Raw genomic sequence first — 22,540 nt, forward strand, 5'->3', positions numbered from 1 at the left:
CATTCCAGATGTGGAAAGGGTCCTTCCGGATGCCATGAAGGGTACAGTGTGCACCCATCTGCAGGTGGTCGCTCATGTCGGCACCAATGATGTGTGTCGCTATGGATCGGAGGAAATCCTCTCTGGCTTCCGGCGGCTATCTGATTTGGTGAAGACTGCCAGTCTCGCTAGCGGGATGAAAGCAGAGCTCACCATCTGCAGCATCGTCGACAGGACTGACTGCGGACCTTTGGTACAGAGCCGAGTGGAGGGTCTGAATCAGAGGCTGAGACGGTTCTGCGACCGTGTGGGCTGCAGATTCCTTGACTTGCGCCATAGGGTGGTGGGGTTTCGGGTTCCGCTGGATAGGTCAGGAGTCCACTACACGCAACAAGCGGCTACACGGGTAGCAGGGGTTGTGTGGCGTGGGCTGGGCGGTTTTTTAGGTTAGATGGCCTTGGGCAAGTACAGAAAGGGCAACAGCCTCAACGGGTGCGGGGCAAAGTCAGGACATGCGGGGACCAAGCAGCAATCGGTATTGTAATTGTCAACTGTCGAAGCTGCGTTGGTAAAGTACCGGAACTTCAAGCGCTGATAGAAAGCACCGGAGCTGAAATCGTTATAGGTACAGAAAGCTGGCTTAAGCCAGAGATAAATTCTGCCGAAATTTTTACAAAGGTACACACGGTGTTTAGAAAGGATAGATTGCATGCAACCGGTGGTGGAGTGTTCATCGCTGTTAGTAGTAGTTTATCCTGTAGTGAAGTAGAAGTGGATAGTTCCTGTGAATTATTATGGGTGGAGGTTACACTAAACAACCGAACTAGGTTAATAATTGGCTCCTTTTACCGACCTCCCGACTCAGCAGCATTAGTGGCAGAACAACTGAGAGAAAATTTGGAATACATTTCACATAAATTTTCTCAGCATGTTATAGTCTTAGGTGGAGATTTCAATTTACCAGATATAGACTGGGACACTCAGATGTTTAGGACGGGTGGTAGGGACAGAGCATCGAGTGACATTATACTGAGTGCACTATCCGAAAATTACCTCGAGCAATTAAACAGAGAACCGACTCGTGGAGATAACATATTGGACCTACTGATAACAAACAGACCCGAACTTTTCGAATCTGTATGTACAGAACAGGGAATCAGTGATCATAAGGCCGTTGCAGCATCCCTGAATATGGAAGTTAATAGGAATATAAAAAAAGGGAGGAAGGTTTATCTGTTTAGCAAGAGTAATAGAAGGCAGATTTCAGACTACCTAACAGATCAAAACGAAAATTTCTGTTCCGACACTGACAATGTTGAGTGTTTATGGAAAAAGTTCAAGGCAATCGTAAAATGCGTTTTAGACAGGTACGTGCCGAGTAAAACTGTGAGGGACGGGAAAAACCCACCGTGGTACAACAACAAAGTTAGGAAACTACTGCGAAAGCAAAGAGAGCTCCACTCCAAGTTTAAACGCAGCCAAAACCTCTCAGACAAACTGAAGCTAAACGATGTCAAAGTTAGCGTAAGGAGGGCTATGCGTGAAGCGTTCATTGAATTCGAAAGTAAAATTCTATGTACCGACTTGACAGAAAATCCTAGGAAGTTCTGGGTTACGTTAAATCAGTAAGTGGCTCGAAACAGCATATCCAGATACTACGGGATGATGATGGCATTGAAACAGAGGATGACACGCGTAAAGCTGAAATACTAAACACCTTTTTCCAAAGCTGTTTCACAGAGGAAGACCGCACTGCAGTTCCTTCTCTAAATCCTCGCACAAACGAAAAAATGGCTGACATCGAAATAAGTGTCCAAGGAATAGAAAAGCAACTGGAATCACTCAATAGAGGAAAGTCCACTGGACCTGACGGGATACCAATTCGATTCTACACAGAGTACGCGAAAGAACTTGCCCCCCTTCTAACAGCCGTGTACCGCAAGTCTCTAGAGGAACGGAGGGTTCCAAATGATTGGAAAAGAGCACAGATAGTCCCAGTCTTCAAGAAGGGTCGTCGAGCAGATGCGCAAAACTATAGACCTATATCTCTTACGTCGATCTCTTGTAGAATTTTAGAACATGTTTTTTGCTCGCGTATCATGTCATTTCTGGAAACCCAGAATCTACTATGTAGGAATCAACATGGATTCCGGAAACAGCGATCGTGTGAGACCCAACTCGCTTTATTTGTTCATGAGACCCAGAAAATATTAGATACAGGCTCCCAGGTAGATGCTATTTTTCTTGACTTCCGGAAGGCGTTCGATACAGTTCCGCACTGTCGCCTGATAAACAAAGTAAGAGCCTACGGAATATCAGACCAGCTGTGTGGCTGGATTGAAGAGTTTTTAGCAAACAGAACACAGCATGTTGTTATCAATGGAGAGACGTCTACAGACATTAAAGTAACCTCTGGCGTCCCACAGGGGAGTGTTATGGGACCATTGCTTTTCACAATATATATAAATGACTTAGTAGATAGTGTCGGAAGTTCCATGCGGCTTTTCGCGGATGATGCTGTAGTATACAGAGAAGTTGCTGCATTAGAAAATTGTAGCGAAATACAGGAAGATCTGCAGCGGATAGGCACTTGGTGCAGGGAGTGGCAACTGACCCTTAACATAGACAAATGTAATGTATTGCGAATACATAGAAAGAAGGATCCTTTATTGTATGATTATATGATAGCGGAACAAACACTGGTAGCAGTTACTTCTGTAAAATATCTGGGAGTATGCGTACGGAACGATTTGAAGTGGAATGATCATACAAAACTAATTGTTGGTAAGGCGGGTACCAGGTTGAGATTCATTGGGAGAGTGCTTAGAAAATGTAGTCCATCAACAAAGGAGGTGGCTTACAAAACACTCGTTCGACCTATACTTGAGTATTGCTCATCAGTGTGGGATCCGTACCAGGTCGGGTTGACGGAGGAGATAGAGAAGATCCAAAGAAGAGCAGCGCGTTTCGTCACTGGGTTATTTGGTAACCGTGATAGCGTTACGGAGATGTTTAATAAACTCAAGTGGCAGACTCTGCAAGAGAGGCGCTCTGCATCGCGGTGTAGCTTGCTCGCCAGGTTTCGAGAGGGTGCGTTTCTGGATGAGGTATCGAATATATTGCTTCCCCCTACTTATACTTCCCGAGGAGATCACGAATGTAAAATTAGAGAGATTAGAGCGCGCACGGAGGCTTTCAGACAGTCGTTCTTCCCGCGAACCATACGCGACTGGAACAGGAAAGGGAGGTAATGACAGTGGCACGTAAAGTGCCCTCCGCCACACACCGTTGGGTGGCTTGCGGAGTATCAATGTAGATGTAGATGTAGATGTAGATAAAATTCAAGAAAATTTTGTTGTCCTTTCTGACACATCAAAAATATGTTGGAATTATGTGGAAATATTTACACCCATAGTCTAAGGTGACCACTTTTACTGTAGACAATATACCTGTTTATTGAGGTTTTATTAAGCATATTCACTTAGTTCAGGTATGTCTCATTACAAATTATGTTACCAGAGAGAAAGACATACTAGAGTATCTTTTCTTACTCCTGAAGATGAGTCACAACACTGAATCGGATAATGTTTCAACAGATGAGGAATCTGGTAAACTGAACAACCTACCACTTTATCCTGCTACTTTCCGAAAAGTGCTCACAGTAGTAGACAATGTTTCAGTCCCTGCAGTTCTGTTCAGTCTCTGCAGATTATCCCACAGAGTCGCCAAAACTCAAGCTCTGTGATAATGATGAGAGCCCTGACACTTATTGTGATGAAACACTGCCTCAGTATTTAGACATACAGTCTATTAGAGAAAGTTTAGCATTGCCAAAGAAAGCACTTTCAAAAATGAATCATCCATATGATTATTTTCTTGATATCTGCAATGAAAATAGCATTCAGAATATTGTTGAACAAATGAACTTGTACACATCTCATGAGTGGCAAATTTTTGATTGGGTGTTGAAAAACTTGTAACAGACTGTGAAATGAAAGCATTTATTGGATTGCTTGTCATTATGGGCATATACAAATTGCCCCATTTTATCAAATTAGTGTGTTTCAGATACTCTTTTGCATGTTGAATCACTGTTGAGAGTGATGACTCAACAAGTGTTTCCAAAAAATTTCATAAAACCTTCATTTCAATGATAATTTGAAGGCAGTGGGGAAGGCTGCTCCTGGATATGATAAAATATATAAAGTGAAGCTAGTGCCCTAAATAGTAGCTTCTTAGAGGGATATTGTCATTTCGGTAGCTTATCTGTTGACAAAGGTATGATTCCTTTCAAAGGAGATAGAGCGTAAAACAATGTATGGCCATGATGCATATAAAAAGAGAATACAGGGATAATGCTAAGACAGGCTGTCTACTGAAGTTCCAGGTCGATTGTGGAAAAGAGAAAGACAATGACGCCACTTTTCCTCTTGTTGAAAGGGTTCTACTTGAATTGTATTCACCTTTGAGAAACAGTAAATGTGGTGTTACATTTGACACCTGTTTCACTTCATACTCCCTAATGAAAGAGCCTTCTTGATAATGAAATATATTCTTTATATACTGTCAGAGTCAGCAGAAAAGTTCTTTCAGAAATATGATAAAAAACGACACTTTCAGAGATGAGTTCAAGGCACAGATCAAAGATGCAATGATTGTGGTAGATTTGCAAGACTGAAAAACAGTAATAGTTCTGTCTACAGCAATCTCCTAAGGATGTAACAGTCGTTTCTGGAAAAGGAAGAGATGGTTCCATGTGCAGCATGGCTTGTCCGATTGCCACAAATTTGTACAACAGTATAATGGGCAGTGTGGATCTCTCTGATCAGAATCGAGAATGGAATAAAGTTGGACAGTTATCTATAAAATGGTGGCACAAAATTGTTTATTTTCTAGTCAGTGCTGCCTTTTTGAATGTGTTTGTTATGCGGGCATCAGTCACAGGAAATGGAGAGCAGCTAAAGTTCTGTTTACAGTTAGTAATGGAATTACTACCAGGATTTTCATCAAGAAGATGAAGTGGGCGTCCAACTGTATTCACATAAAAAAAAAAACAGCGTTGGAGTTTCTAATGAACTCTTATCAAATGTGGATGAATATCTACCAAAGAAGATTGTGAACTGTATGTGTTGTCATTTGTGTTGCATAAGAAAAGAAGAAAAAAGAACAAGAATAATATGTTCAATGTTGCTTACATCATCTCACAGTCTGTGGGAAGCCAGCTCCCCATTTAAATTTTCAAAAAAATAGATGCTTAATTTTCATCATTTGGTGTGATATGGCATAAATGATTTATAACGAATCACTGAACCCCCAACTGTCACCTGTAATAAGTTCAGGAAAATGTGCCCATAAATGGAGTACAGAATGTTCTTGAAGATATTGACAGCTAGAAAAGAAGTCTACCTTGTTACAGTAAGTTCACTGGCTTAGTGGGGGCTATTTGTTAAATTGTTCTTCTTTTCTTTTTCCTTTTTTTGTAGTGTTATAGATATGTTTATGGAAATGAGTAACGTGTTCCTGCACTGAAACAGTGTTCAAGGGAAAGTGACCTTGGATTCCTTATACAAGGAGCATTCAAACGACTTAACACTTCAGGTTAAGGATCTGTTGATAATACATTTCATTGGCTGTATACAAGCATTCAAAATGAAATTGTCACTTTGGGAATAATCAGATGGACGGAGCAAATGCAATTCATTTTCCAAAATTGTCTTCATTGAAGGACTCTGGTATTAACAGATTTTAAATGCTGTCCATCTGTTCTGTTTTATCATAATGAAGATTTCCAGTACTGATTTAACTATGTGACATCACTACAGAGTGATTTTCATCTGTTCTCCTCTTTATATTCAGTGAACATTGATAACATTCACTTTGGTCTGCATCTTGAAGTAACTGTCCAGTAGTGCAAAAGGGAATTTAACAACTTCAACTACAGGAGAAAGTTCTAGATTTCTACAAGCACTTCCCTCAGAACCCATTTCTCTGATTACATAAGATGACTTCAGGTGTAATATCAATGTTACATTTACCTGTGTTTGTGAACAACTATTTTCAAGAATAGGGAACAACAATACAAGTCTGAGAAACTTATTTTCAGGCTGTAACCTAAACTGCACACTTTACACATGGTATCAGTTAATTCATTTTGTAACCAGATCTGTTGGTGAGCATCAAATCTCAAGGTGCTGAGTATCAGAATTTTAAGTTGATAATTTTACACTATAGTTTAATTAATAACACTTGTAATTGGAATAACAACCTCCTAAATGCCATCTATGATACTTGTTGTTACTTAGTAACACATAAGTTGAATTATTTTCTTCAAATTAGCAATGTTTGTTTCAAAGACAAAATTAGTACTATGATTGAAAATACTCAGTGAAATGATGCTAATAAACATTGAGACAGTTTGAAGCACAATGATTCTCAATCTAGTCTGTTATTGGCCACAACACACAAATAATCTTCAGAACTACAACATAATGGAAGCAACACTGAAATACATGAGAAACATTATTTACTGCACCTTGTGTTACAAAAAGTAACTGCCTATTCAAGAATTTGTATCTCAGTAAAATGCTTAGATGATGGAGAATCTGGAAGACAGTCACTTCTTGGCAAACTTGCTGGATTGAGGATGTATTGAAATAAGTAAGATTTAATTGGCATCGTGATTTAAAAACTTCAAAACAGAACTGATTTGTATCAGTGTTAACACCAAAATTCTATTTATATTTTTACACTGTTAAGTTAATTGAACAGCACTGAAAAGTCACATCTTTAAGTTAACTCACTTTAAAATACAGCAAGGTGACAAAGTCATGGTATACCTCCTTTACCTGGTGTAGTGCAGCAACTCAATGTGGCATGGACTTAACAAGTTGTTGGAAATCCCCTGCAGAAATATTGAGCCATGCTGCATCTACAGCCATCCATAAATGCGAAAGTGTTGCTGGTGGAGCATTTTGTGCATGAACTGACCTCTTAATTATGTCTCATAGTTGTTTGATGAGATTCATGTCGAGCAATCTGGGTGGCCAAATCATTCATTCAAACTGTCCAGAATATTCTTCAAACAAGTCGTGAACAGTTGTGGCCTGGTGACATGGTGCATTTTCATCAATAAAATTCTGTCATTGTTTGGGAACATAAAGTCCATAAATGGCTGCAAATGGTCTCAAAGCAGCTGAACATAACCATTTCTGGTAAGTGATCGGTTCAGTTGGACCAGAGCATCCAGTGCCTCATTGACAACCTGGGTGCATGGCTTTGTGGGTCTGTGCCACACTTGAACCCTACCGTCACCTCTTACCAGTCATATAGAATACAAATGATAAGGTCATGAGCCTAGGAGAGGTGCTGTAGATAATGTCATGCTGTTAGCAAAGGCACTAGTGTTGGCTGTGTTCTGCCATAGTCCATTAATGCCAGAATTTTGCCACATTTCATAACGGATATGTTTGTACACCCCACATTAGTTTCTGTGGCTATTTCACCCAGCGTTGCTTCTCTGTTTTGGTCATTAAGTGAAGGTGGTCTGCCACTGTGTCGTCCATTGTGAGGGGTAATGCCTGAAATTTGGTATTCTCGGCACTCTCTTGACACTGTGGATCTCGGAATATTGGATTCTCTAACAATTTCCAAAATGGAATATTCTGTGTGTCTAGCTCCTACTATCATTGTGTGTTCAATGTTTGTTAATTTCCATCGTTGGCCATAATCATGTTGGAAAACTTTTCATGTGAATCACCTGAGCACAGATGACAGCTCCACCAATGCACTGGCCTTTTATACTATCTGTTTGCAGTACTACCGCCATCTGTATATGCGCATTTCGCCGTGCCATGAATTTTGTCACCTAAATGTACGTGTTTATCGAGAAAGTACTAAATTCGCTTTCTAGTCAAATTAAATGTACTATTAATTATAATAACTCTAAAAACACATTTCCATAATTAATCACCGATGCAACATTATACAAGTTATTCAAAAGAATCATTAACATGTATTCTATTTCTAATGCAAGTATTGTTTTATAATAAACAATTGTGTGAGGCAATCCTATTGTAACAGTTGTATTGGTACTTGGAGCATTATCAAAGACCTTGGACATTTCTAAGGAGAAACTTACTTGTAATGTGGATTTTTTAACAATAAGACATGTTTGTAAATTGCTCTGTTTGTGCAGCTGTTGAACACCACTGATGAAGAGTGTGCTGTGTATGACACTCAGTAGAGATTTGCTTAACGGTGGCTTCAATGCAACATCTACAATGCGGACCCCTGAATGCTCTTGTAAAAGAGAAAAAGCACAAGGAGATTGAGAGTACAAGAGGTGATTGAAAGTTATTAAATGTATAATATCTGATTGAGAATATGAGAAATAAGTATCTTCTTAATAATGAAATGATGTGGCAGCATTGCATTTTTAGTTTATTTGTTCCATTTGTAGCAGTGAAATCTCATTTACAGTGCCTTACACATTTCTGCATGCAGAATTATCCATAAAAATATGCAGTATCTCCTCTCAAGTTCCTACAAGGGTCACCTTTCTTACATGATGATAAGTTGATGGAGGGATGTAGAGGATAACTGGTGCTCGTGGGCCTGCACTTACTGCCTGCTCACAGAGCACGAGATCATGACTGTGAAGCCTTGCCCTGGTATGTTCTAAATTAGGTACTCCAAACTAGACTAAGAAAATAATTAGGAACTATACTGATCTCTTTCACATATCTAAGAATGGGTTAAACATAGCAGGAATATCCAGTTTTATCTGTGTGGCTAAACTGATAAAAAGAGGAAGAGCTTTCCTTCTGTAGATATCATAATAGCCATAATATCCTCCTCTAGTTACTCATATTCACAAGAATCAGTCATGAGGCAAAAAATGCATAGATGTGATCTCTTCAGCAATGAGCCATTGTAGGAAAGCATATGAATGCAGACATGAAAGTTTTCATTTGGAACAATGTTAATGTGCATATGAAACCAAACTGCTAAGCAAAACTTGAGGTTTAAAGTAACTCTCATATGATGTGCCACTGTCAAGTAACATTGCTTGATGAAACTAGCACCCTACATAGAAAGAAAGGCTACAGTATAATATGGAAGGTAGCTGAAAGAGATATGCAATGAGACAAAGAGAGCTTACACTTTTATTCAAAAACAATAATTACACTGAAGTCACCACAACTCATTATGGTCCTATGCACATTACAAAAAGATGGTGCATGGTTCTTAATAGTGTGTGTCATTGCTATGTACAGCAATGCATGCTTTGCAACCTGCTTTGCATGTTGGCCATAAGGTTGATGAAGACTTCTTGTGGTCGGGCATTCTATTACTACTCCAGCACAGTTGACAACTGCCTGATGGTTGTTGGTACATGCAGATGTGTGGCAGTATGTCTCCTCAATGCGTCTCACACATGCTCAGTGGGATCTAAGTTGGGAAGGGGGAGGCAGATAAGTCCACTTGCCAAATATCCTCTCATTCCAAGAGCTCCACTATTTGCACTCTGGCCGTCTGCATGTTGAGAAGTAAACATCCGCATGGATCATTGTCCGTTTCATTTGGGTCTGTGTCACATACAACGGTGTATTTGCAGAGAGTCCGCAATGGTTTTAGATGGCATTATGAGACTGTCATTGCTTTTCTGTTAACCAAAATTTTGGATGTGTGTGTGTCCCATTTTAATATGGCCTGAGTAGGATGGTTGTAAAGTTGGCCAAATCGTATTGTCCTGCAGTATTATGAATTCACTGTTACTCAGTGCCTTATGTGCGAAAACGTTTGGACTGGTATGGGGGATAGGCGGTGGCATCTGCTTACAATTGATGGGGCTCTCCATCCTTAGATCAATACTGGAAAATCTGCTTGTTAAAGAGGCTGGGTTGGTAGAATAACTCTGCTGGGAGTGTGAGTGATTCTCCATACAAGATTTCCACTAGTGATCTGTGTAGGTCTTCCTTGAATGCCGTTCAAATGCCTAATAGCACCCATGGCAAAGCTTCCATCCACAGTCCTTGGCACATGAGTGGAGGTTTGAGGGTTTTGTTCACTGTACCACAAGCCCTTTACTCTGAGGACTGATACATGGTCATACATGCCATGGTGTCCTAGATAGGCAGTGACAATGTGCACAACATATACATCATGCAGGTTGCAGCAAGTTCAACCCGTATGGTTCAGACGACACAGGGCTTTGCAATCCAAGAAATCTGCAGCCAGGCTGGTATAAGGCGTCAACAGCATTCTGGCCAGGCCACCAGGTGGTGTATATGGCAACAATAGAAGTAACTGAAAACCTCACTTCTTCATGCATTTGCCGTGTCATGTGCCTAAAATAGGCCCGCAGTATCCATCTGTGAGGTGGCTATTTATGATGGCCCACGAGTCCCAGACAGCAGTTCTGTCGCAGCCAGCAACCAGAAGATGTTTAACCAATGCTGTACCAAGGACTTAGCTACTGCCCTGGACAGCACACATCCTCCTTGGTTCTGGGACTCTTTAAGTGTTCAACAGTGTGCCAGCAGGGACATGGTATCATTTGTACTCTTCTTACATGAACTGACAAGATAGTGTCAGCCTTAAAGTTTTCTATGCCTGTCGAATTCCTAAATTTTCTTTACTGTTGGACACTTGATATATCAGCAAGTGAAGTACCTATATAAGATTTCATCAAGTGTTTGTTCTTCCTGTAAACTGGTGTTGGCTACAGTCTTCTTTATGCAGAGATTGGGGGAATCAGTGTTAAGTAAGTCTGTAATGCTCATGGCATCTGCTCTTCTACTAGTTTTGTTGTAGTCTGGTTGCAGAGAAATTATATGGATCTATGAGAGGTAGTCTACAATGGTATTGTAGGCACCATGTAGATGACATCTGTCATATATTGCACAGTAAGTTCGAGATGACTGAAGCAACAAGGACAAATGCCTTTTGAGGGATGCTATATGGTGTCTGCGTGTGGCTTGCGATCCTTACAGATAATAACATGTCTTCTTACTTCAATATCTTCTTTAAAACATCTGACTTCTGTGTAGACAGTGAGTAATTTACAATCGCACATGGTCCATTTTGACTGCAAGGCCATGGATTTCTTTGAGAAGCCAAGCAGTTGTGCTTCACCTGCCACATCTTTGTAAGGCAGCTCCAATGGCTGAATCACTAGTGTCAGTTGTGACAGTCAGCTGTGCATTGAGTACTGGATGGGCCAAAGTGTTCGCTTTTTGGAGGAAGTCTTCAGCTAGTTTAAATGCTTCTTGCCTTTTTCTTCCTTGTGTGTTAGGCACGGTTAGAGTTCAGTGAGGGGTGGGGGTGTGTGTCTGTCACTGCCATCTGTGACAGGAGACACTGATAAAAATTTGCGATGCCTAGGAAGAAGTGTCACGGGTCATGGTAATTCTGCAGAGGTGGTAACTGCTTAATGAGTGTGAGCTGAGGTGGGTTTGATCACTGTGACATTTAGTATGTGCGAGAGAAAGCTCACTTTGCCCTTCCACAATTGTGATGTATCCTCATAAATGACCATGCCCGCATCTTATAGGAGAGTGAGAATTGGTTCCATATGCCATTCAAGATCATGTGGGATGGCGGAGAATACTGTTATATCATAAAGATAAATGTTAACGACAGTCAAATTTGAAGAGAACTTCATCAGTGAACTGCTGCCAAGTTTGAGCAGCTTTCTTTAGTCTGTAAGACATGAATAGGAAGCAAAAAGTCCAAATGGTCTGATTATTGTGGTCTTAGAGATGTTGTCTGCGCTAATAAGTATCTTGAGGTAAGCTTTCATGCAATCAAGATGCTGAAAGTAATGGTGCCTGCTAATGTGTGTTTTAGATCTTGAATATAACGAATTGATTAACAGCTGGGTATTGTTCGAAGCTGTGTAATCATGGCAGTGTCTCACAGAACTGTCAGTTTTTGGTACAGTTTCTATTGTGGAAGCCCATGAGCTGTCCAAAGGCAGACTATCCCTGATGGTAATAGTTCATTGACCACCACCTTGCAGACCACAATTGTGTCAATGCCAGCTGATGTGATTTATGGTGGAACAGGAGTTTTGAGAATTTGATGCAGTGTACCATTAGGGATGGTGCATTGTTTAACTTTCATTTGTGTCTGGTTGTCTGAGGGGATGGTACACTCATTTGATTTGCTGAGAGACAAAACAGAGTGTGCCATACTGATCTGTGTGTGACGTGGTGTGCTTGCAGTCATTGACTTCTGTAGTGACAGTGAGACATGGTCAGTCAAAGTGGTTATGGTGAATGTAGTGCCAACTTTGGCTGTGTGATGCGTGAGTGAAAGACTGTTGTATTGCTCATGCACATGAATGCAGCAGACACATTGTGTGTGCATGAGTATAGTTCTGAGTTGTCAGTGTGGAGTGTATCCAATGCTTTGCGGATGTCCATATAAAGCTGCTGTGTCATCATTAGGTACTCCGTCATTGAAAGCTCTCCTTTAGTGTGTTAGAATGTGTGTCCTCATCATGCTAATGCTCAGCAGGGCACTAGGTAGTTTCTGATGGACAAGGAGGCAGTGAGGCAAACAACCATGGGATTAGTTATCTGGTATCGTGACGTATTAGCTCTGCATTTTTTAAATCTGGCAAAGGCGTCAGTGTCATAGGAAGTTGATGCCTACTACTGGTTCACTCACATCGGTAATGTATGGAATCCATGGAAATTGTTGACCTGAACTTAGTTCCAAGGTACAGTTAGCGGTTCTGCGCAAGGTGAAATGCAAATAATTTGCGGCATGAAGTTGTAGGGATTTTGTGCCTGATAGTGTTGCATTTGTGTCCTTCAGTTCTAAATTGATGTCTGACCCCAGTACTGACGAGGAAATATTTACATATACTTTTAGCCAAAACAGTTTTCCATCCAGTGGTGGGTGTGACGCATAGAATGTTTGCTGCACACATTGTGGACATTGGTGGGTTGATGTGTCGGCGTGGGGTGCTGTGCCTATTGAGGCTCGTTGTTGCAGTTTAGGTAGCTGCAAGGAGGCTGGTAGTTGTATGATGCTACCAAACAGGACGGACACGATATCGACATTTCAGGGACTTTGACGCAGTGGTGGCAATTGGAACATCATTGCCATCTGCAAGAGCAGTGGTGTGTGTGCTGTGCAGGGTGGTGTCCAGACTAGGGGAGTGACGTCACCATCGTGAGCTTTCGGAGTGGTTCGGCATGTGTTGTGTTTGACTGAGATCTAACACTGCAAGTCATGTTGTGATCCACAGCACTGATGTGTTATCTATGTTTTTGCACAGTGAACAATCTGTCTCCGAGGTTCAGCGTCTTCCCTAGTGACTCTGCCTCCTTGAGCAGCCATGGCGAATTGTAGCTGCGGCAGAAGCTTGACGATCCATAGAATATGTAATACAGTGTCTGGAATGAGGTTCGCATCGAGTAGTATCTGCAGCTGGTGTCAGAGTTAGGATTTTGTCTTGGTGGTGAGTTGTTCATCATAGATTGCCTGTTTCATTGGTTGTTCTGGGGTGCGTGACAAGTGATGAAGCAAGTCAGATTTTTGACAATTCATATTTATTTCATTTGGGTGGTGCAAGGATGACATTGTTGATAATGTCTGCATTCTGTACTAGGTGGCAAGATCACAAATCGAAGGTTGTCATGCAAAGTTTGCAATGAAGTAAACACATGTTCTTCTGTTGCTAATTGCAGTGCTGATTCTGGCCAGAACAGTGGCAGATTGGATTGCATACCGAGTCTGAACTGAATTATGTCCTGTTGCTGTCCTGCAAAATGGTGTAACTGACGAAGTACTGAGGAGCACTCAGCGCAGTTGCGTATCTGGTAATTGCATCTGGACCATGCATTTTATTTTGCACTCTGCGTTCCATCATACATGGCGGTCCTATTTCCAAATAGTGTTTGTAATGTGGTTGGTGCAGGGGTAATATTACTGTTAATGTTTATTCCAACCAGTCCTGCTGCACTTGATGCCGAATCTTGTACGTAGGTCAGCAGTAAATTGTTAGATGGTGGCCATTGTTGTTGTGTTGCGGAGCCTGTGTCTTTTTCAGAAGCAGCACCTGTAATCATATTGAGTTTGTATTTGAGCACTGGTTGACAGTTATGCTTTATCAGTAAAATCAATGTAATATCATTTACATCAACCCTTAAGGTGTTGTTTGAAGGGGGTGAGGCCCTATTCTTGTCGTTCATACTAGTTAGTGCAGTAGGTTAGCCTTGGTAGTGACATCATTTTCAGTTTGTTGGTCAAAGTTGCTATTCTGTAAGCTTCTGTGACCTGTTACTGATTGGTCCGCCTGCCGATTTTCTGATGACTGTACCGAGAGATGGTTAGGTTTCGGTATCGCCACTCATTCAGTTCATTGTGATTTGTTTACAGTTAGAATTTGTTTTTTTTAGAAATATTGAGTGGTTTTTAGGTTCATATTTAGTGATTATATTTTACTGAAGCATCACTAGGACCAATTAGTGGAAGGTGAGTTCATAAGAGATTGTTTTCTTTTGTTAGAAATGTGGTTTGTATTGTTGTTACTGTGAATGATTATAACATCAGAAAACATATTTGGTCAATATTCTCACAAAATACCTGTTATTTTTATGTAATTAAGAGTTTAAAAATCATTAAATTTTGAGACATTGGCTCTGCTTACGTATATTACCTGACTTTTAGCTGAAATTACTTGTGACTTTCCCACAAATGGTTTAGTTTTTAACTATCTAAATGCATTTGCAACTTTCAAGTAGCTATGGAAAGGAATTATGGAAAGCCTGAGAGCCGAAATTTTGCAAAATTTAATGCATTTGTGGTTTACAGCGACATCCTTCAGTGTTCCTCTCCATTAAATTCAGCAGAAATAGAGCAACTGGTATGTATTGTTTATCATGGCCAACTGGTCAAGCCAAAAGACTGTGGTGATAAAGGACATGGGTTTGCGTCCAACTGGGTGTAATTTTTTTTTCCTCTGCGTCAAGCTGGGTCTGGGTGTAACTTCTTTTTTTTTTTTTTTTTTAACACATTCTGACACTTTCTTACTCATGAAAGTAAAGTATTTTTCTGCAGCATTGATTGTTATTTACATGTAAGAGCTTGCTTTCGTAGTAATGAATACCTTTGATTTTGTGACTCATGCATATTAAAAATACAAAAGATGAAATTGCTGAGTGAAATAGCTGACTGTGACATTTATATTTTTTCTTGTCACAGATAACAGGATATTTGACTGGTTTCTGGAAATGGTCTTAAATGATTATTTATGTTATTTTATGCTCCTAACATAACTTTTTTCCTCTTGACTTTCAGTATTTTTTATAAAATGGAAATGAAATTCAAATAATTTGAACGCGCACTAAAACGCTCCCTTCGAGTCATATGATGCCTGTGATGTCACTGGCTAGCTCGCTGCTCCTACCATCATAATCCTAATTCACAGTGATGTCTTGTTTGGGAATTTCAATGTCGGAAAATGGATTATAACTGGTATGTAGTACCATACTGTACAAGTATATCTACAAAAATTCCTTAAAAGCTGTTTTTAAGTGTTCCAGAGAATGAGAAGATGCGTAAAATGTGGTTGCACTGTACCGGCAAGTTGCCATCACATTGACACACAATTTCACTAACTTAATTAAAAATGTGTTGCACTGTGAAGTTAACATTAACTTACCTCAAAGACATGCTCTCCCACCGTTACAACAAAGGATAGTATCATGCAACAAAATTAAACTCCAAGTGAAAATTGTCATTTTAACTAATGACACCTCAATCATTCGGTAGCTCAGTTGTTAGAGTGGTAAACCGCTGAATTTTATAAAATGGATGTCCATAAATTGCTGGTTCTAATCTGACACGAAAAAACATTTTACCGTATTTACTCGAATCTAAGCCGCACTTTTTTTCTGTTTTTTTGTAATCCAAAAAGCCACCTGCGGCTTAGAATCGAGTGCAAAGCAAGTGGAAGTTCTGAAAAATGTTGGTAGGTGCTGCCACAACTAACTTCTGCCGTCGAATATATGTAGCGCTACACAGGCATGCTTTGTAGGCACAAAGACAAATACTGGCGCCAAAACCTCCGCGTCAGTAAATAAATTTTTTTAAAAAAGGTGGAAGACGAGCTTTTTTCTCCGCCTCGAGTTTCGACCACTGCATTTTCATACATTATCCAACGAAGTAAATACAAATTCCGTATTGTTCATCTTCGAATGTAGCAGAATTTCAATGTACTACGAAAATCCGACATGCAAGACTGTTTGGGATGTTTGTCAATATGGCCAACTCTACTTTCTGAATTTTTTCCTACCTGTGAGAAGAGATGGTTGCTAATAGGAACCTGATGAAATGTGAATCACATGCAGTATTCTTTTCACCATAAGAATAATACGAATATCAACATTTTGCCATGTATTCTTTCATGTTTGCTGCTCTCTCATTTAAATCTTGTCTGCCTAATAAACTACGAAACTAGAGTGAGACAACAGCAAACGCGGAAGAATATACGTATCGTGTCATGTTTATATTCGCATTATTCTTATGCCTAATAGTGATACAGTCAGAAATGAAGCACGGCAACAGACTAGATTTTTAATTCTAAGATGACTAATTTCTGTGCAGAATTTGATGTACTAAAGAAGCGGCCGCAAAGATTTTCAAACGGAGAAACATTTTCGCCTAACTCTCGTTCAGAACATGTTCTATCATAGGCAGTCTATTATTTGGTTCTTGTTGATCATTATCAAAGAAAGCAGCAGTGTAAGTAACAACAAATAGCAGTCTCTTGCCATTGTTTCACTAATGAGACGATTACTCTCTCTTTTTTTTTTTGAATTGTAAGCGGCGGTAGCGCGCACAAAAGCAAGCCATGCCGCGAGCGGCGACAGACCGTAAACACGCACTATCAGTATGCGACAAACAATACGTGACACAGTACAGTAATGCATTTTCAGCTTTGAGTGACGTGAACACCTATAACAAAGAAAACGGCACTTATCAGATCAAAGCAAAATAAGCAATCGATTCAAACCAGACGAAGCACGTGAAAAAGGAAGGGTATACCCGTATAAATACGGACGGAGCGCCTGACGCATAGCAATGGCTACCCTGTAAAGCTTAACTGCTAAGCTTACGACTCGAACCAAACTACTGTAGCTCTATCGTCATTCATTCGACCTAAATTGTGTCTCATATTACAATGGACCAACTTTGTTTCGATTTGGAGGTGCGGCCTAAAACTTTACTCTCGCCTTGAATTTCGAGTCTCAAATTTCCGGTGCGGCTTAGATTCGGGAATTTTTTTTTCCTTTATTTCGAGTCTCATTTTTCAGGTGCGGCTTAGATTCGAGTGCGGCTTAGATTCGAGTAAATACGGTAACTTATTTGTAAAATGACTCGACAGTCCTGTCATATGAAAACCAAATCACAATTACAAAACTTCACCACACCAATCAGAAACAGCATATTACTGTGTTTTCCTTGCTGTTTACATGTGCTGACATTTACAGTCACTGTTCACGCATCACATTCAAAAAGATACTTTCTAGTTAATGTGACCACACACTTTTTACTTTATTAGGAACAATTTTTTTTAATCTTTGTGCTGCCTAGCTAGGATCCTTGCTGTTTAAACTTTCGCAGTTTCATCATCTTACATAAAGGTGAAGTAAGTCTGCTTCAGATGCTGACAGTAGTTTTCACTCACAAGCATCTCTTGTGTCACCTGCATGTTGTACACGTTTCATATCTCTCCGTATAACCCAATCGTCCTGCATATCGTGGGCGTATAGTGGTATCTTTACTACTAGCAATGACTTCCAAAACATTGAATTGTTTGTACACAAAGTAAATACATTTATCCTCAGTTGTCCATTTTTCAAACTAGGACTAATGTGAAACTATATATAATACATCCCACAATCGAAACAATTGCTATGATCAGTTCTTGCTAACACTGTTGTCGTACTTTGTGTAAAACATTTAAAAATATGACTCTTCCATGATTCAAACATGTAACCTCTTTAACTGCAGTCGTATCTGCTAACTATTGCGGCATGGAACACCTGCCAGATGCAGTGTCTCTGCTGGGTACCTTCTACAAAAGAAATCAGAACCAAGTTTTGCCAAGAATAATTTTGTTGGACTTTGGATCATAGCTCATGAGTGATAGTTCACAATCTAGTTATTATATACAGACCCATTTGCAAAAGATCTGCCATTCTTTAGTTTTGAGCAAGTTTAATGACATTGCAGGACGCAGGAAAAAGAATGACATCTTGGATATTCGGGAATCCAGCCGGATGTTCGCGTCGTTCTCGCACGATATTTCAACAGCGTGCCTCGCTGTCTTCTTCAGGTGCTACCTGAGACTGGTCCTGGGGTCGATCGAGTCCAGTATTTATGCCTTGGAGGAGATGGGCGTTCCCTAATCGGTCCGCGCCGAGTTGAGTGTTCCATCTGTGGTCCGCGCCCGCCAGACTCGGCTTCAACCGACCCCTCCAGTCACGGATGTTCCGACTGTCGTTGGCGCCTGTTTTGGCCATCCTCAACGGTTGTGTTTGTCATCTGAGGTGTGTCAGACCCAATCTGATATGTTGGGTACTCTATCTCATGACTGTTACTATGATTTCCACTTCTGTTTCGTGCTGGGCGCTCCCTAATCTGTCCACGCTGCATCGTGTGTTCCGTCTGAGGTCTGCGCCCGCCAGACGCGGCTACATTGTCCCTCCCTGATCACCCGGCCTGGCCGTCTTCTGAAGTAGAGTTTATGATCTGGGGTGTGTCAAATCTGGTCTCTAATATCGGACACCTTGTCTCACAGCTGTTCCCTCGGTCTCCACTTCTGTTTCTTGTAGAATCCCGGAGTGTCCTGCGTTGAGTTTTCACAAGCTCAAGCGCTGGATTCCAGGCAGTGCTGATTTGGTATCTCGAGTCACGGTTGATTAGATTGTCTGTGACATTAATCTCAATGGCTTCTTTAATGACACTGTCCCAAAATCTTGAGGTCTGTGTCACAATCTTGGTGTCATTGTAATCCATTGAATGACCAAGTTCCAGATAATGCTCTGCTATGGCTGATTTAGTTGTCTGCCTAAGTCTGGTATGTCTCTGTTGTTCTTTACACCTAATGTCCACAGTTCTGGTGGTCTGACCAATGTATGACATCCCACACTGGCATGGTATGTTGTAGATACCTGGCTTGCTTAGCCCAAGGTCATCTTTTACATTCCCCAGCATAGCCCCAATTTTGGTGGGTGGGAAAAATATGCTCTTGATGTCATATTTCTGGTGAATCCTGCTGATCTTGGCAGAGATAGGTCCGGCGTATGGCAGGTATGCCATCTTCTTTGCCTCTTCTGGTTCTTCTTCTGGATCTTTTGGCTGGTTGGCAGGTTGAAGTGCCTTCTGGATATCTCTAGAGGAGTACCCATTCCCGCTGAACACTGATTGTAAGTGTTCTATTTCTGTGGCCAGACTATCAGGATCTGACAGAGTTAGTGCTCTGTGGACCAGTGTTTTGAGCACTCCATTCTTCTGTGCCGGATGGTGGCAACTGCTGGCTTGTAGGTATAAGTCAGTGTGCGTAGTTTTGCGGTACACACTGTGTCCAAATGTGCCATCTGCCTTTCTCTTCACCAGAACATCCAAGAACGGAAGTAGTCCTTCCTTCTCCATTTCCATTGTGAACTGAATGTTCGGATGGCAAGAGTTCAGATGTAGCAGGAACTCATCTAACTTCTCTCTACCATGGGGCCAGATGGTAAATGTATCATCCACATACCTAAAAAAGCACTTGGGTTGATATGTGGCTGAAGAGAGTGCCTCCTCTTCAGACCTTTCCATAAATAGGTTGGCCACCACTGGTGATAGGGGGCTGCCCATCGCCACCCCTTCTGTTTGTTCGGCACAGAAGAATGGAGTGCTCAAAACACTGGTCCACAGAGCACTAACTGTGTCAGATCCTGATAGTCTGGCCACAGAAATAGAACGCTTACAATCAGTGTTCAGCAGGAATGGGTACTCCTTTAGAGATATCCAGAAGGCACTTCAACCTGCCAACCGGCCAAAGGATCGAGAAGAAGAACCAGAAGAGGCAAAGAAGATGCCATACCTGCCATATGCCGAACCTATCTCTGCCAAGATCAGCAGGATTCTCCAGAAATATGACATCAAGAGCATATTTTTCCCACCCACCAAAATTGGGGCTATGCTGGGGAATATAAAGGATGACCTTGGGCTACGCAAGCCAGCTATCTACAACATACCATGCCAGTGTGGGATGTCCTACATTGGCCAGACCACCAGAACTGTGGACATTAGGTGTAAAGAACACCAGAGACATACCAGACTTAGGCAGGCAACTAAATCAGCCATAGCAGAGCATTGTCTGAAACGTGGTCATTCAATGGATTACAATGACACCAAGATTGTGACACAGACCTCAAGATTTTGGGACAGTGTCATTAAAGAAGCCATTGAGATTAAGGTCACAGACAATCTAATCAACTGTGACTCGGGATACCAAATCAGCACTGCCTGGATTCCAGCGCTTGAGCTTGTGAAAACTCAACGCAGGACACTCCGGGATTCTACAAGAAATAGAAGTGGAGACCGAGAGAACAGCCGTGAGACAAGGTGTCGGACATTAGAGACCAGATCTGACACACCCCAAATCTTGAACTCAACTTCAGAAGACGGCCAGGCCGGGCGCGGACGGCAGAGGGAACACCGGAGACCAGAGAGGGACATTGTAGCCGCGTCTGGCGGGCACGGTCCTCAGACGGAACACACGACGTGGCGCGGACCGATTAGGGAGCGTCCAGCACGAAACAGAAGTGGATATCATAGTAAAAGTCATGAGATAGAGTACCCAACATATCAGATCGGGTCTGACACACCTCAGATGACAACCACAACCGTTGAGGACGGCCAAAACGGGCGCTGATGGCAGTTGGAACATCCGTGACTGGAGGGGTCCGTTGAAGCCGAGTCTGTCGGGCGCGGACCACAGATGGAACACTCGACTCGGCGCGGACCGATTAGGGAACGCCCAGCTCCTCCCAGGCATAAATACTGGACTCGATTGACCCAAGGACCAGTCTCAGGTAGCACCTGAAGAAGACAGCGAGGCACGCTGTTGAAATATCATGCGAGAATGACGCGTACATCTGGCTGGATTCCTGAATATCCAAGATGTCAACAGATCGCTGGGAAAGGATGAAGAATTACAGGAAAAAGAATGTCAGTCATCCCACATATTGCCTCTGTAAATGGGTAGAACATAAAGGAGGCTTCCACTGTCCTAATTCACAAAATTCCTTTCTATTGCTACTTAAAACTTGTAATTGTGTGTTCTACTAAATAGCTGAACTATTTGCAGTAAAAGTGTGTAAAAACCTCGTAACTTGGGCTAACGGTCCTATAAGACAAGTATAGCTTCATCTTACTCCTAGTGTGTGATGTCACCAGAGCATCAGCCAATAACAGTGCATTTTTGAACATGTGACCAGATCTTGACATTTAATGATTTTTAAGCTTTAATTACATAAAAATAACAGACATTTTGTGAGTATATTGACCGTAAATACTATTTAAATGTTATAATGAATCAGAATAACAGCAAACTGAACAATATTTTTAATACTGGAAAGTAGCCTATTCACCATTTTTTCCAAATGCATACTTATTTCTGAGTTTGGTGTTAGGCAGGAATTTAAGATCACAGCTTAAATTGTTGCAAATGAAACTGGCAGCAACCATCTTTCTGCTATTGAGTCCTTAAAAACAGTAAACAGAATGAAAGATCCCTGCCATAATATTTTTAAACTATACCACCATATGAGAAACATTTTGATTTGTCTGATACATGTTATAAACTTTGATGAACTGCAGGAGTTCTCAAAAATGCATTTTTTTAAATTTTGTTTTTTTAAGACCCAAATCGTTTGATGTATCATATAGGAAAGTAGGCTACTTCATCATTTGGATCTGTAGGAGCAAGTTACAACCACATTCTCTGCATTTTCTTATTCTTTGACACTGCCTGAAACAATTTTTTGGGTGTTTTTATAGATATATTTGTACAATGTGGTACTACACACTATTCCTAACTCATTGTCTGAAATGCAAAATCCAATACAAGATGTCAATGTGTCTGAGAATAAAATGACATAAACAGTATTTACGGCAATTTTCAGAACACAGTCAAATACCCTGTCATTATTATGCCTGCATGGAAACATGTGGTCAGGGTAAACATTTCTGTGCATTTCAGCTGAGACTCATGGAAGTGGACATGGTGCGCATGTTACTCTTAAGGAGGAGGCAAGAGCGTCGAAGGTGGACACGTCAGCTCAATGGAATGAGGCACCATGCAATATGGCAACGTAACCTGAGGGACGAGATGAATCCATTTGAAATGCCCGAGAGCAACTTCATGGCGAAATACAGATTGAGTCGGGAGGTGGTCTGTAATTTGGTTGAGGAACTGCGGCCGTACGTGAAAGGCCGTCAAAGAACTACAGCCATTCCTCTGCACTTGAAGGTACATTTGTTTAGC

The 22,540-nt window shown here is 41.2% G+C and overlaps 1 protein-coding gene across 11 annotated transcripts in view; it reads left to right on the forward strand.

Annotated features, from left to right (window-relative positions):
* LOC124619226 (iron-sulfur protein NUBPL) overlaps positions 1-22,540 on the forward strand; it is a 40,095-nt gene that overhangs the window by 15,810 nt on the left and 1,745 nt on the right. For 7 of the 11 annotated variants that reach the window (XM_047145455.1, XM_047145463.1, XM_047145462.1 and 4 more), the window contains 2 exons: positions 8,174-8,320; positions 22,256-22,525. In XM_047145455.1, the coding sequence (XP_047001411.1) occupies positions 22,265-22,525 (261 nt within the window). In that variant the 5' untranslated portion in view covers positions 8,174-8,320; positions 22,256-22,264. Of the gene's footprint in view, positions 1-8,173; positions 8,321-8,457; positions 8,649-22,255; positions 22,526-22,540 lie in introns of all 11 variants that reach the window. The other 4 variants (XM_047145457.1, XM_047145461.1, XM_047145460.1 and 1 more) reach the window with 2 other exon arrangements.

This window comes from Schistocerca americana, chromosome 6 (genome assembly GCF_021461395.2).
Source record: "Schistocerca americana isolate TAMUIC-IGC-003095 chromosome 6, iqSchAmer2.1, whole genome shotgun sequence".
Lineage (NCBI taxonomy): Eukaryota > Metazoa > Arthropoda > Insecta > Orthoptera > Acrididae > Schistocerca > Schistocerca americana.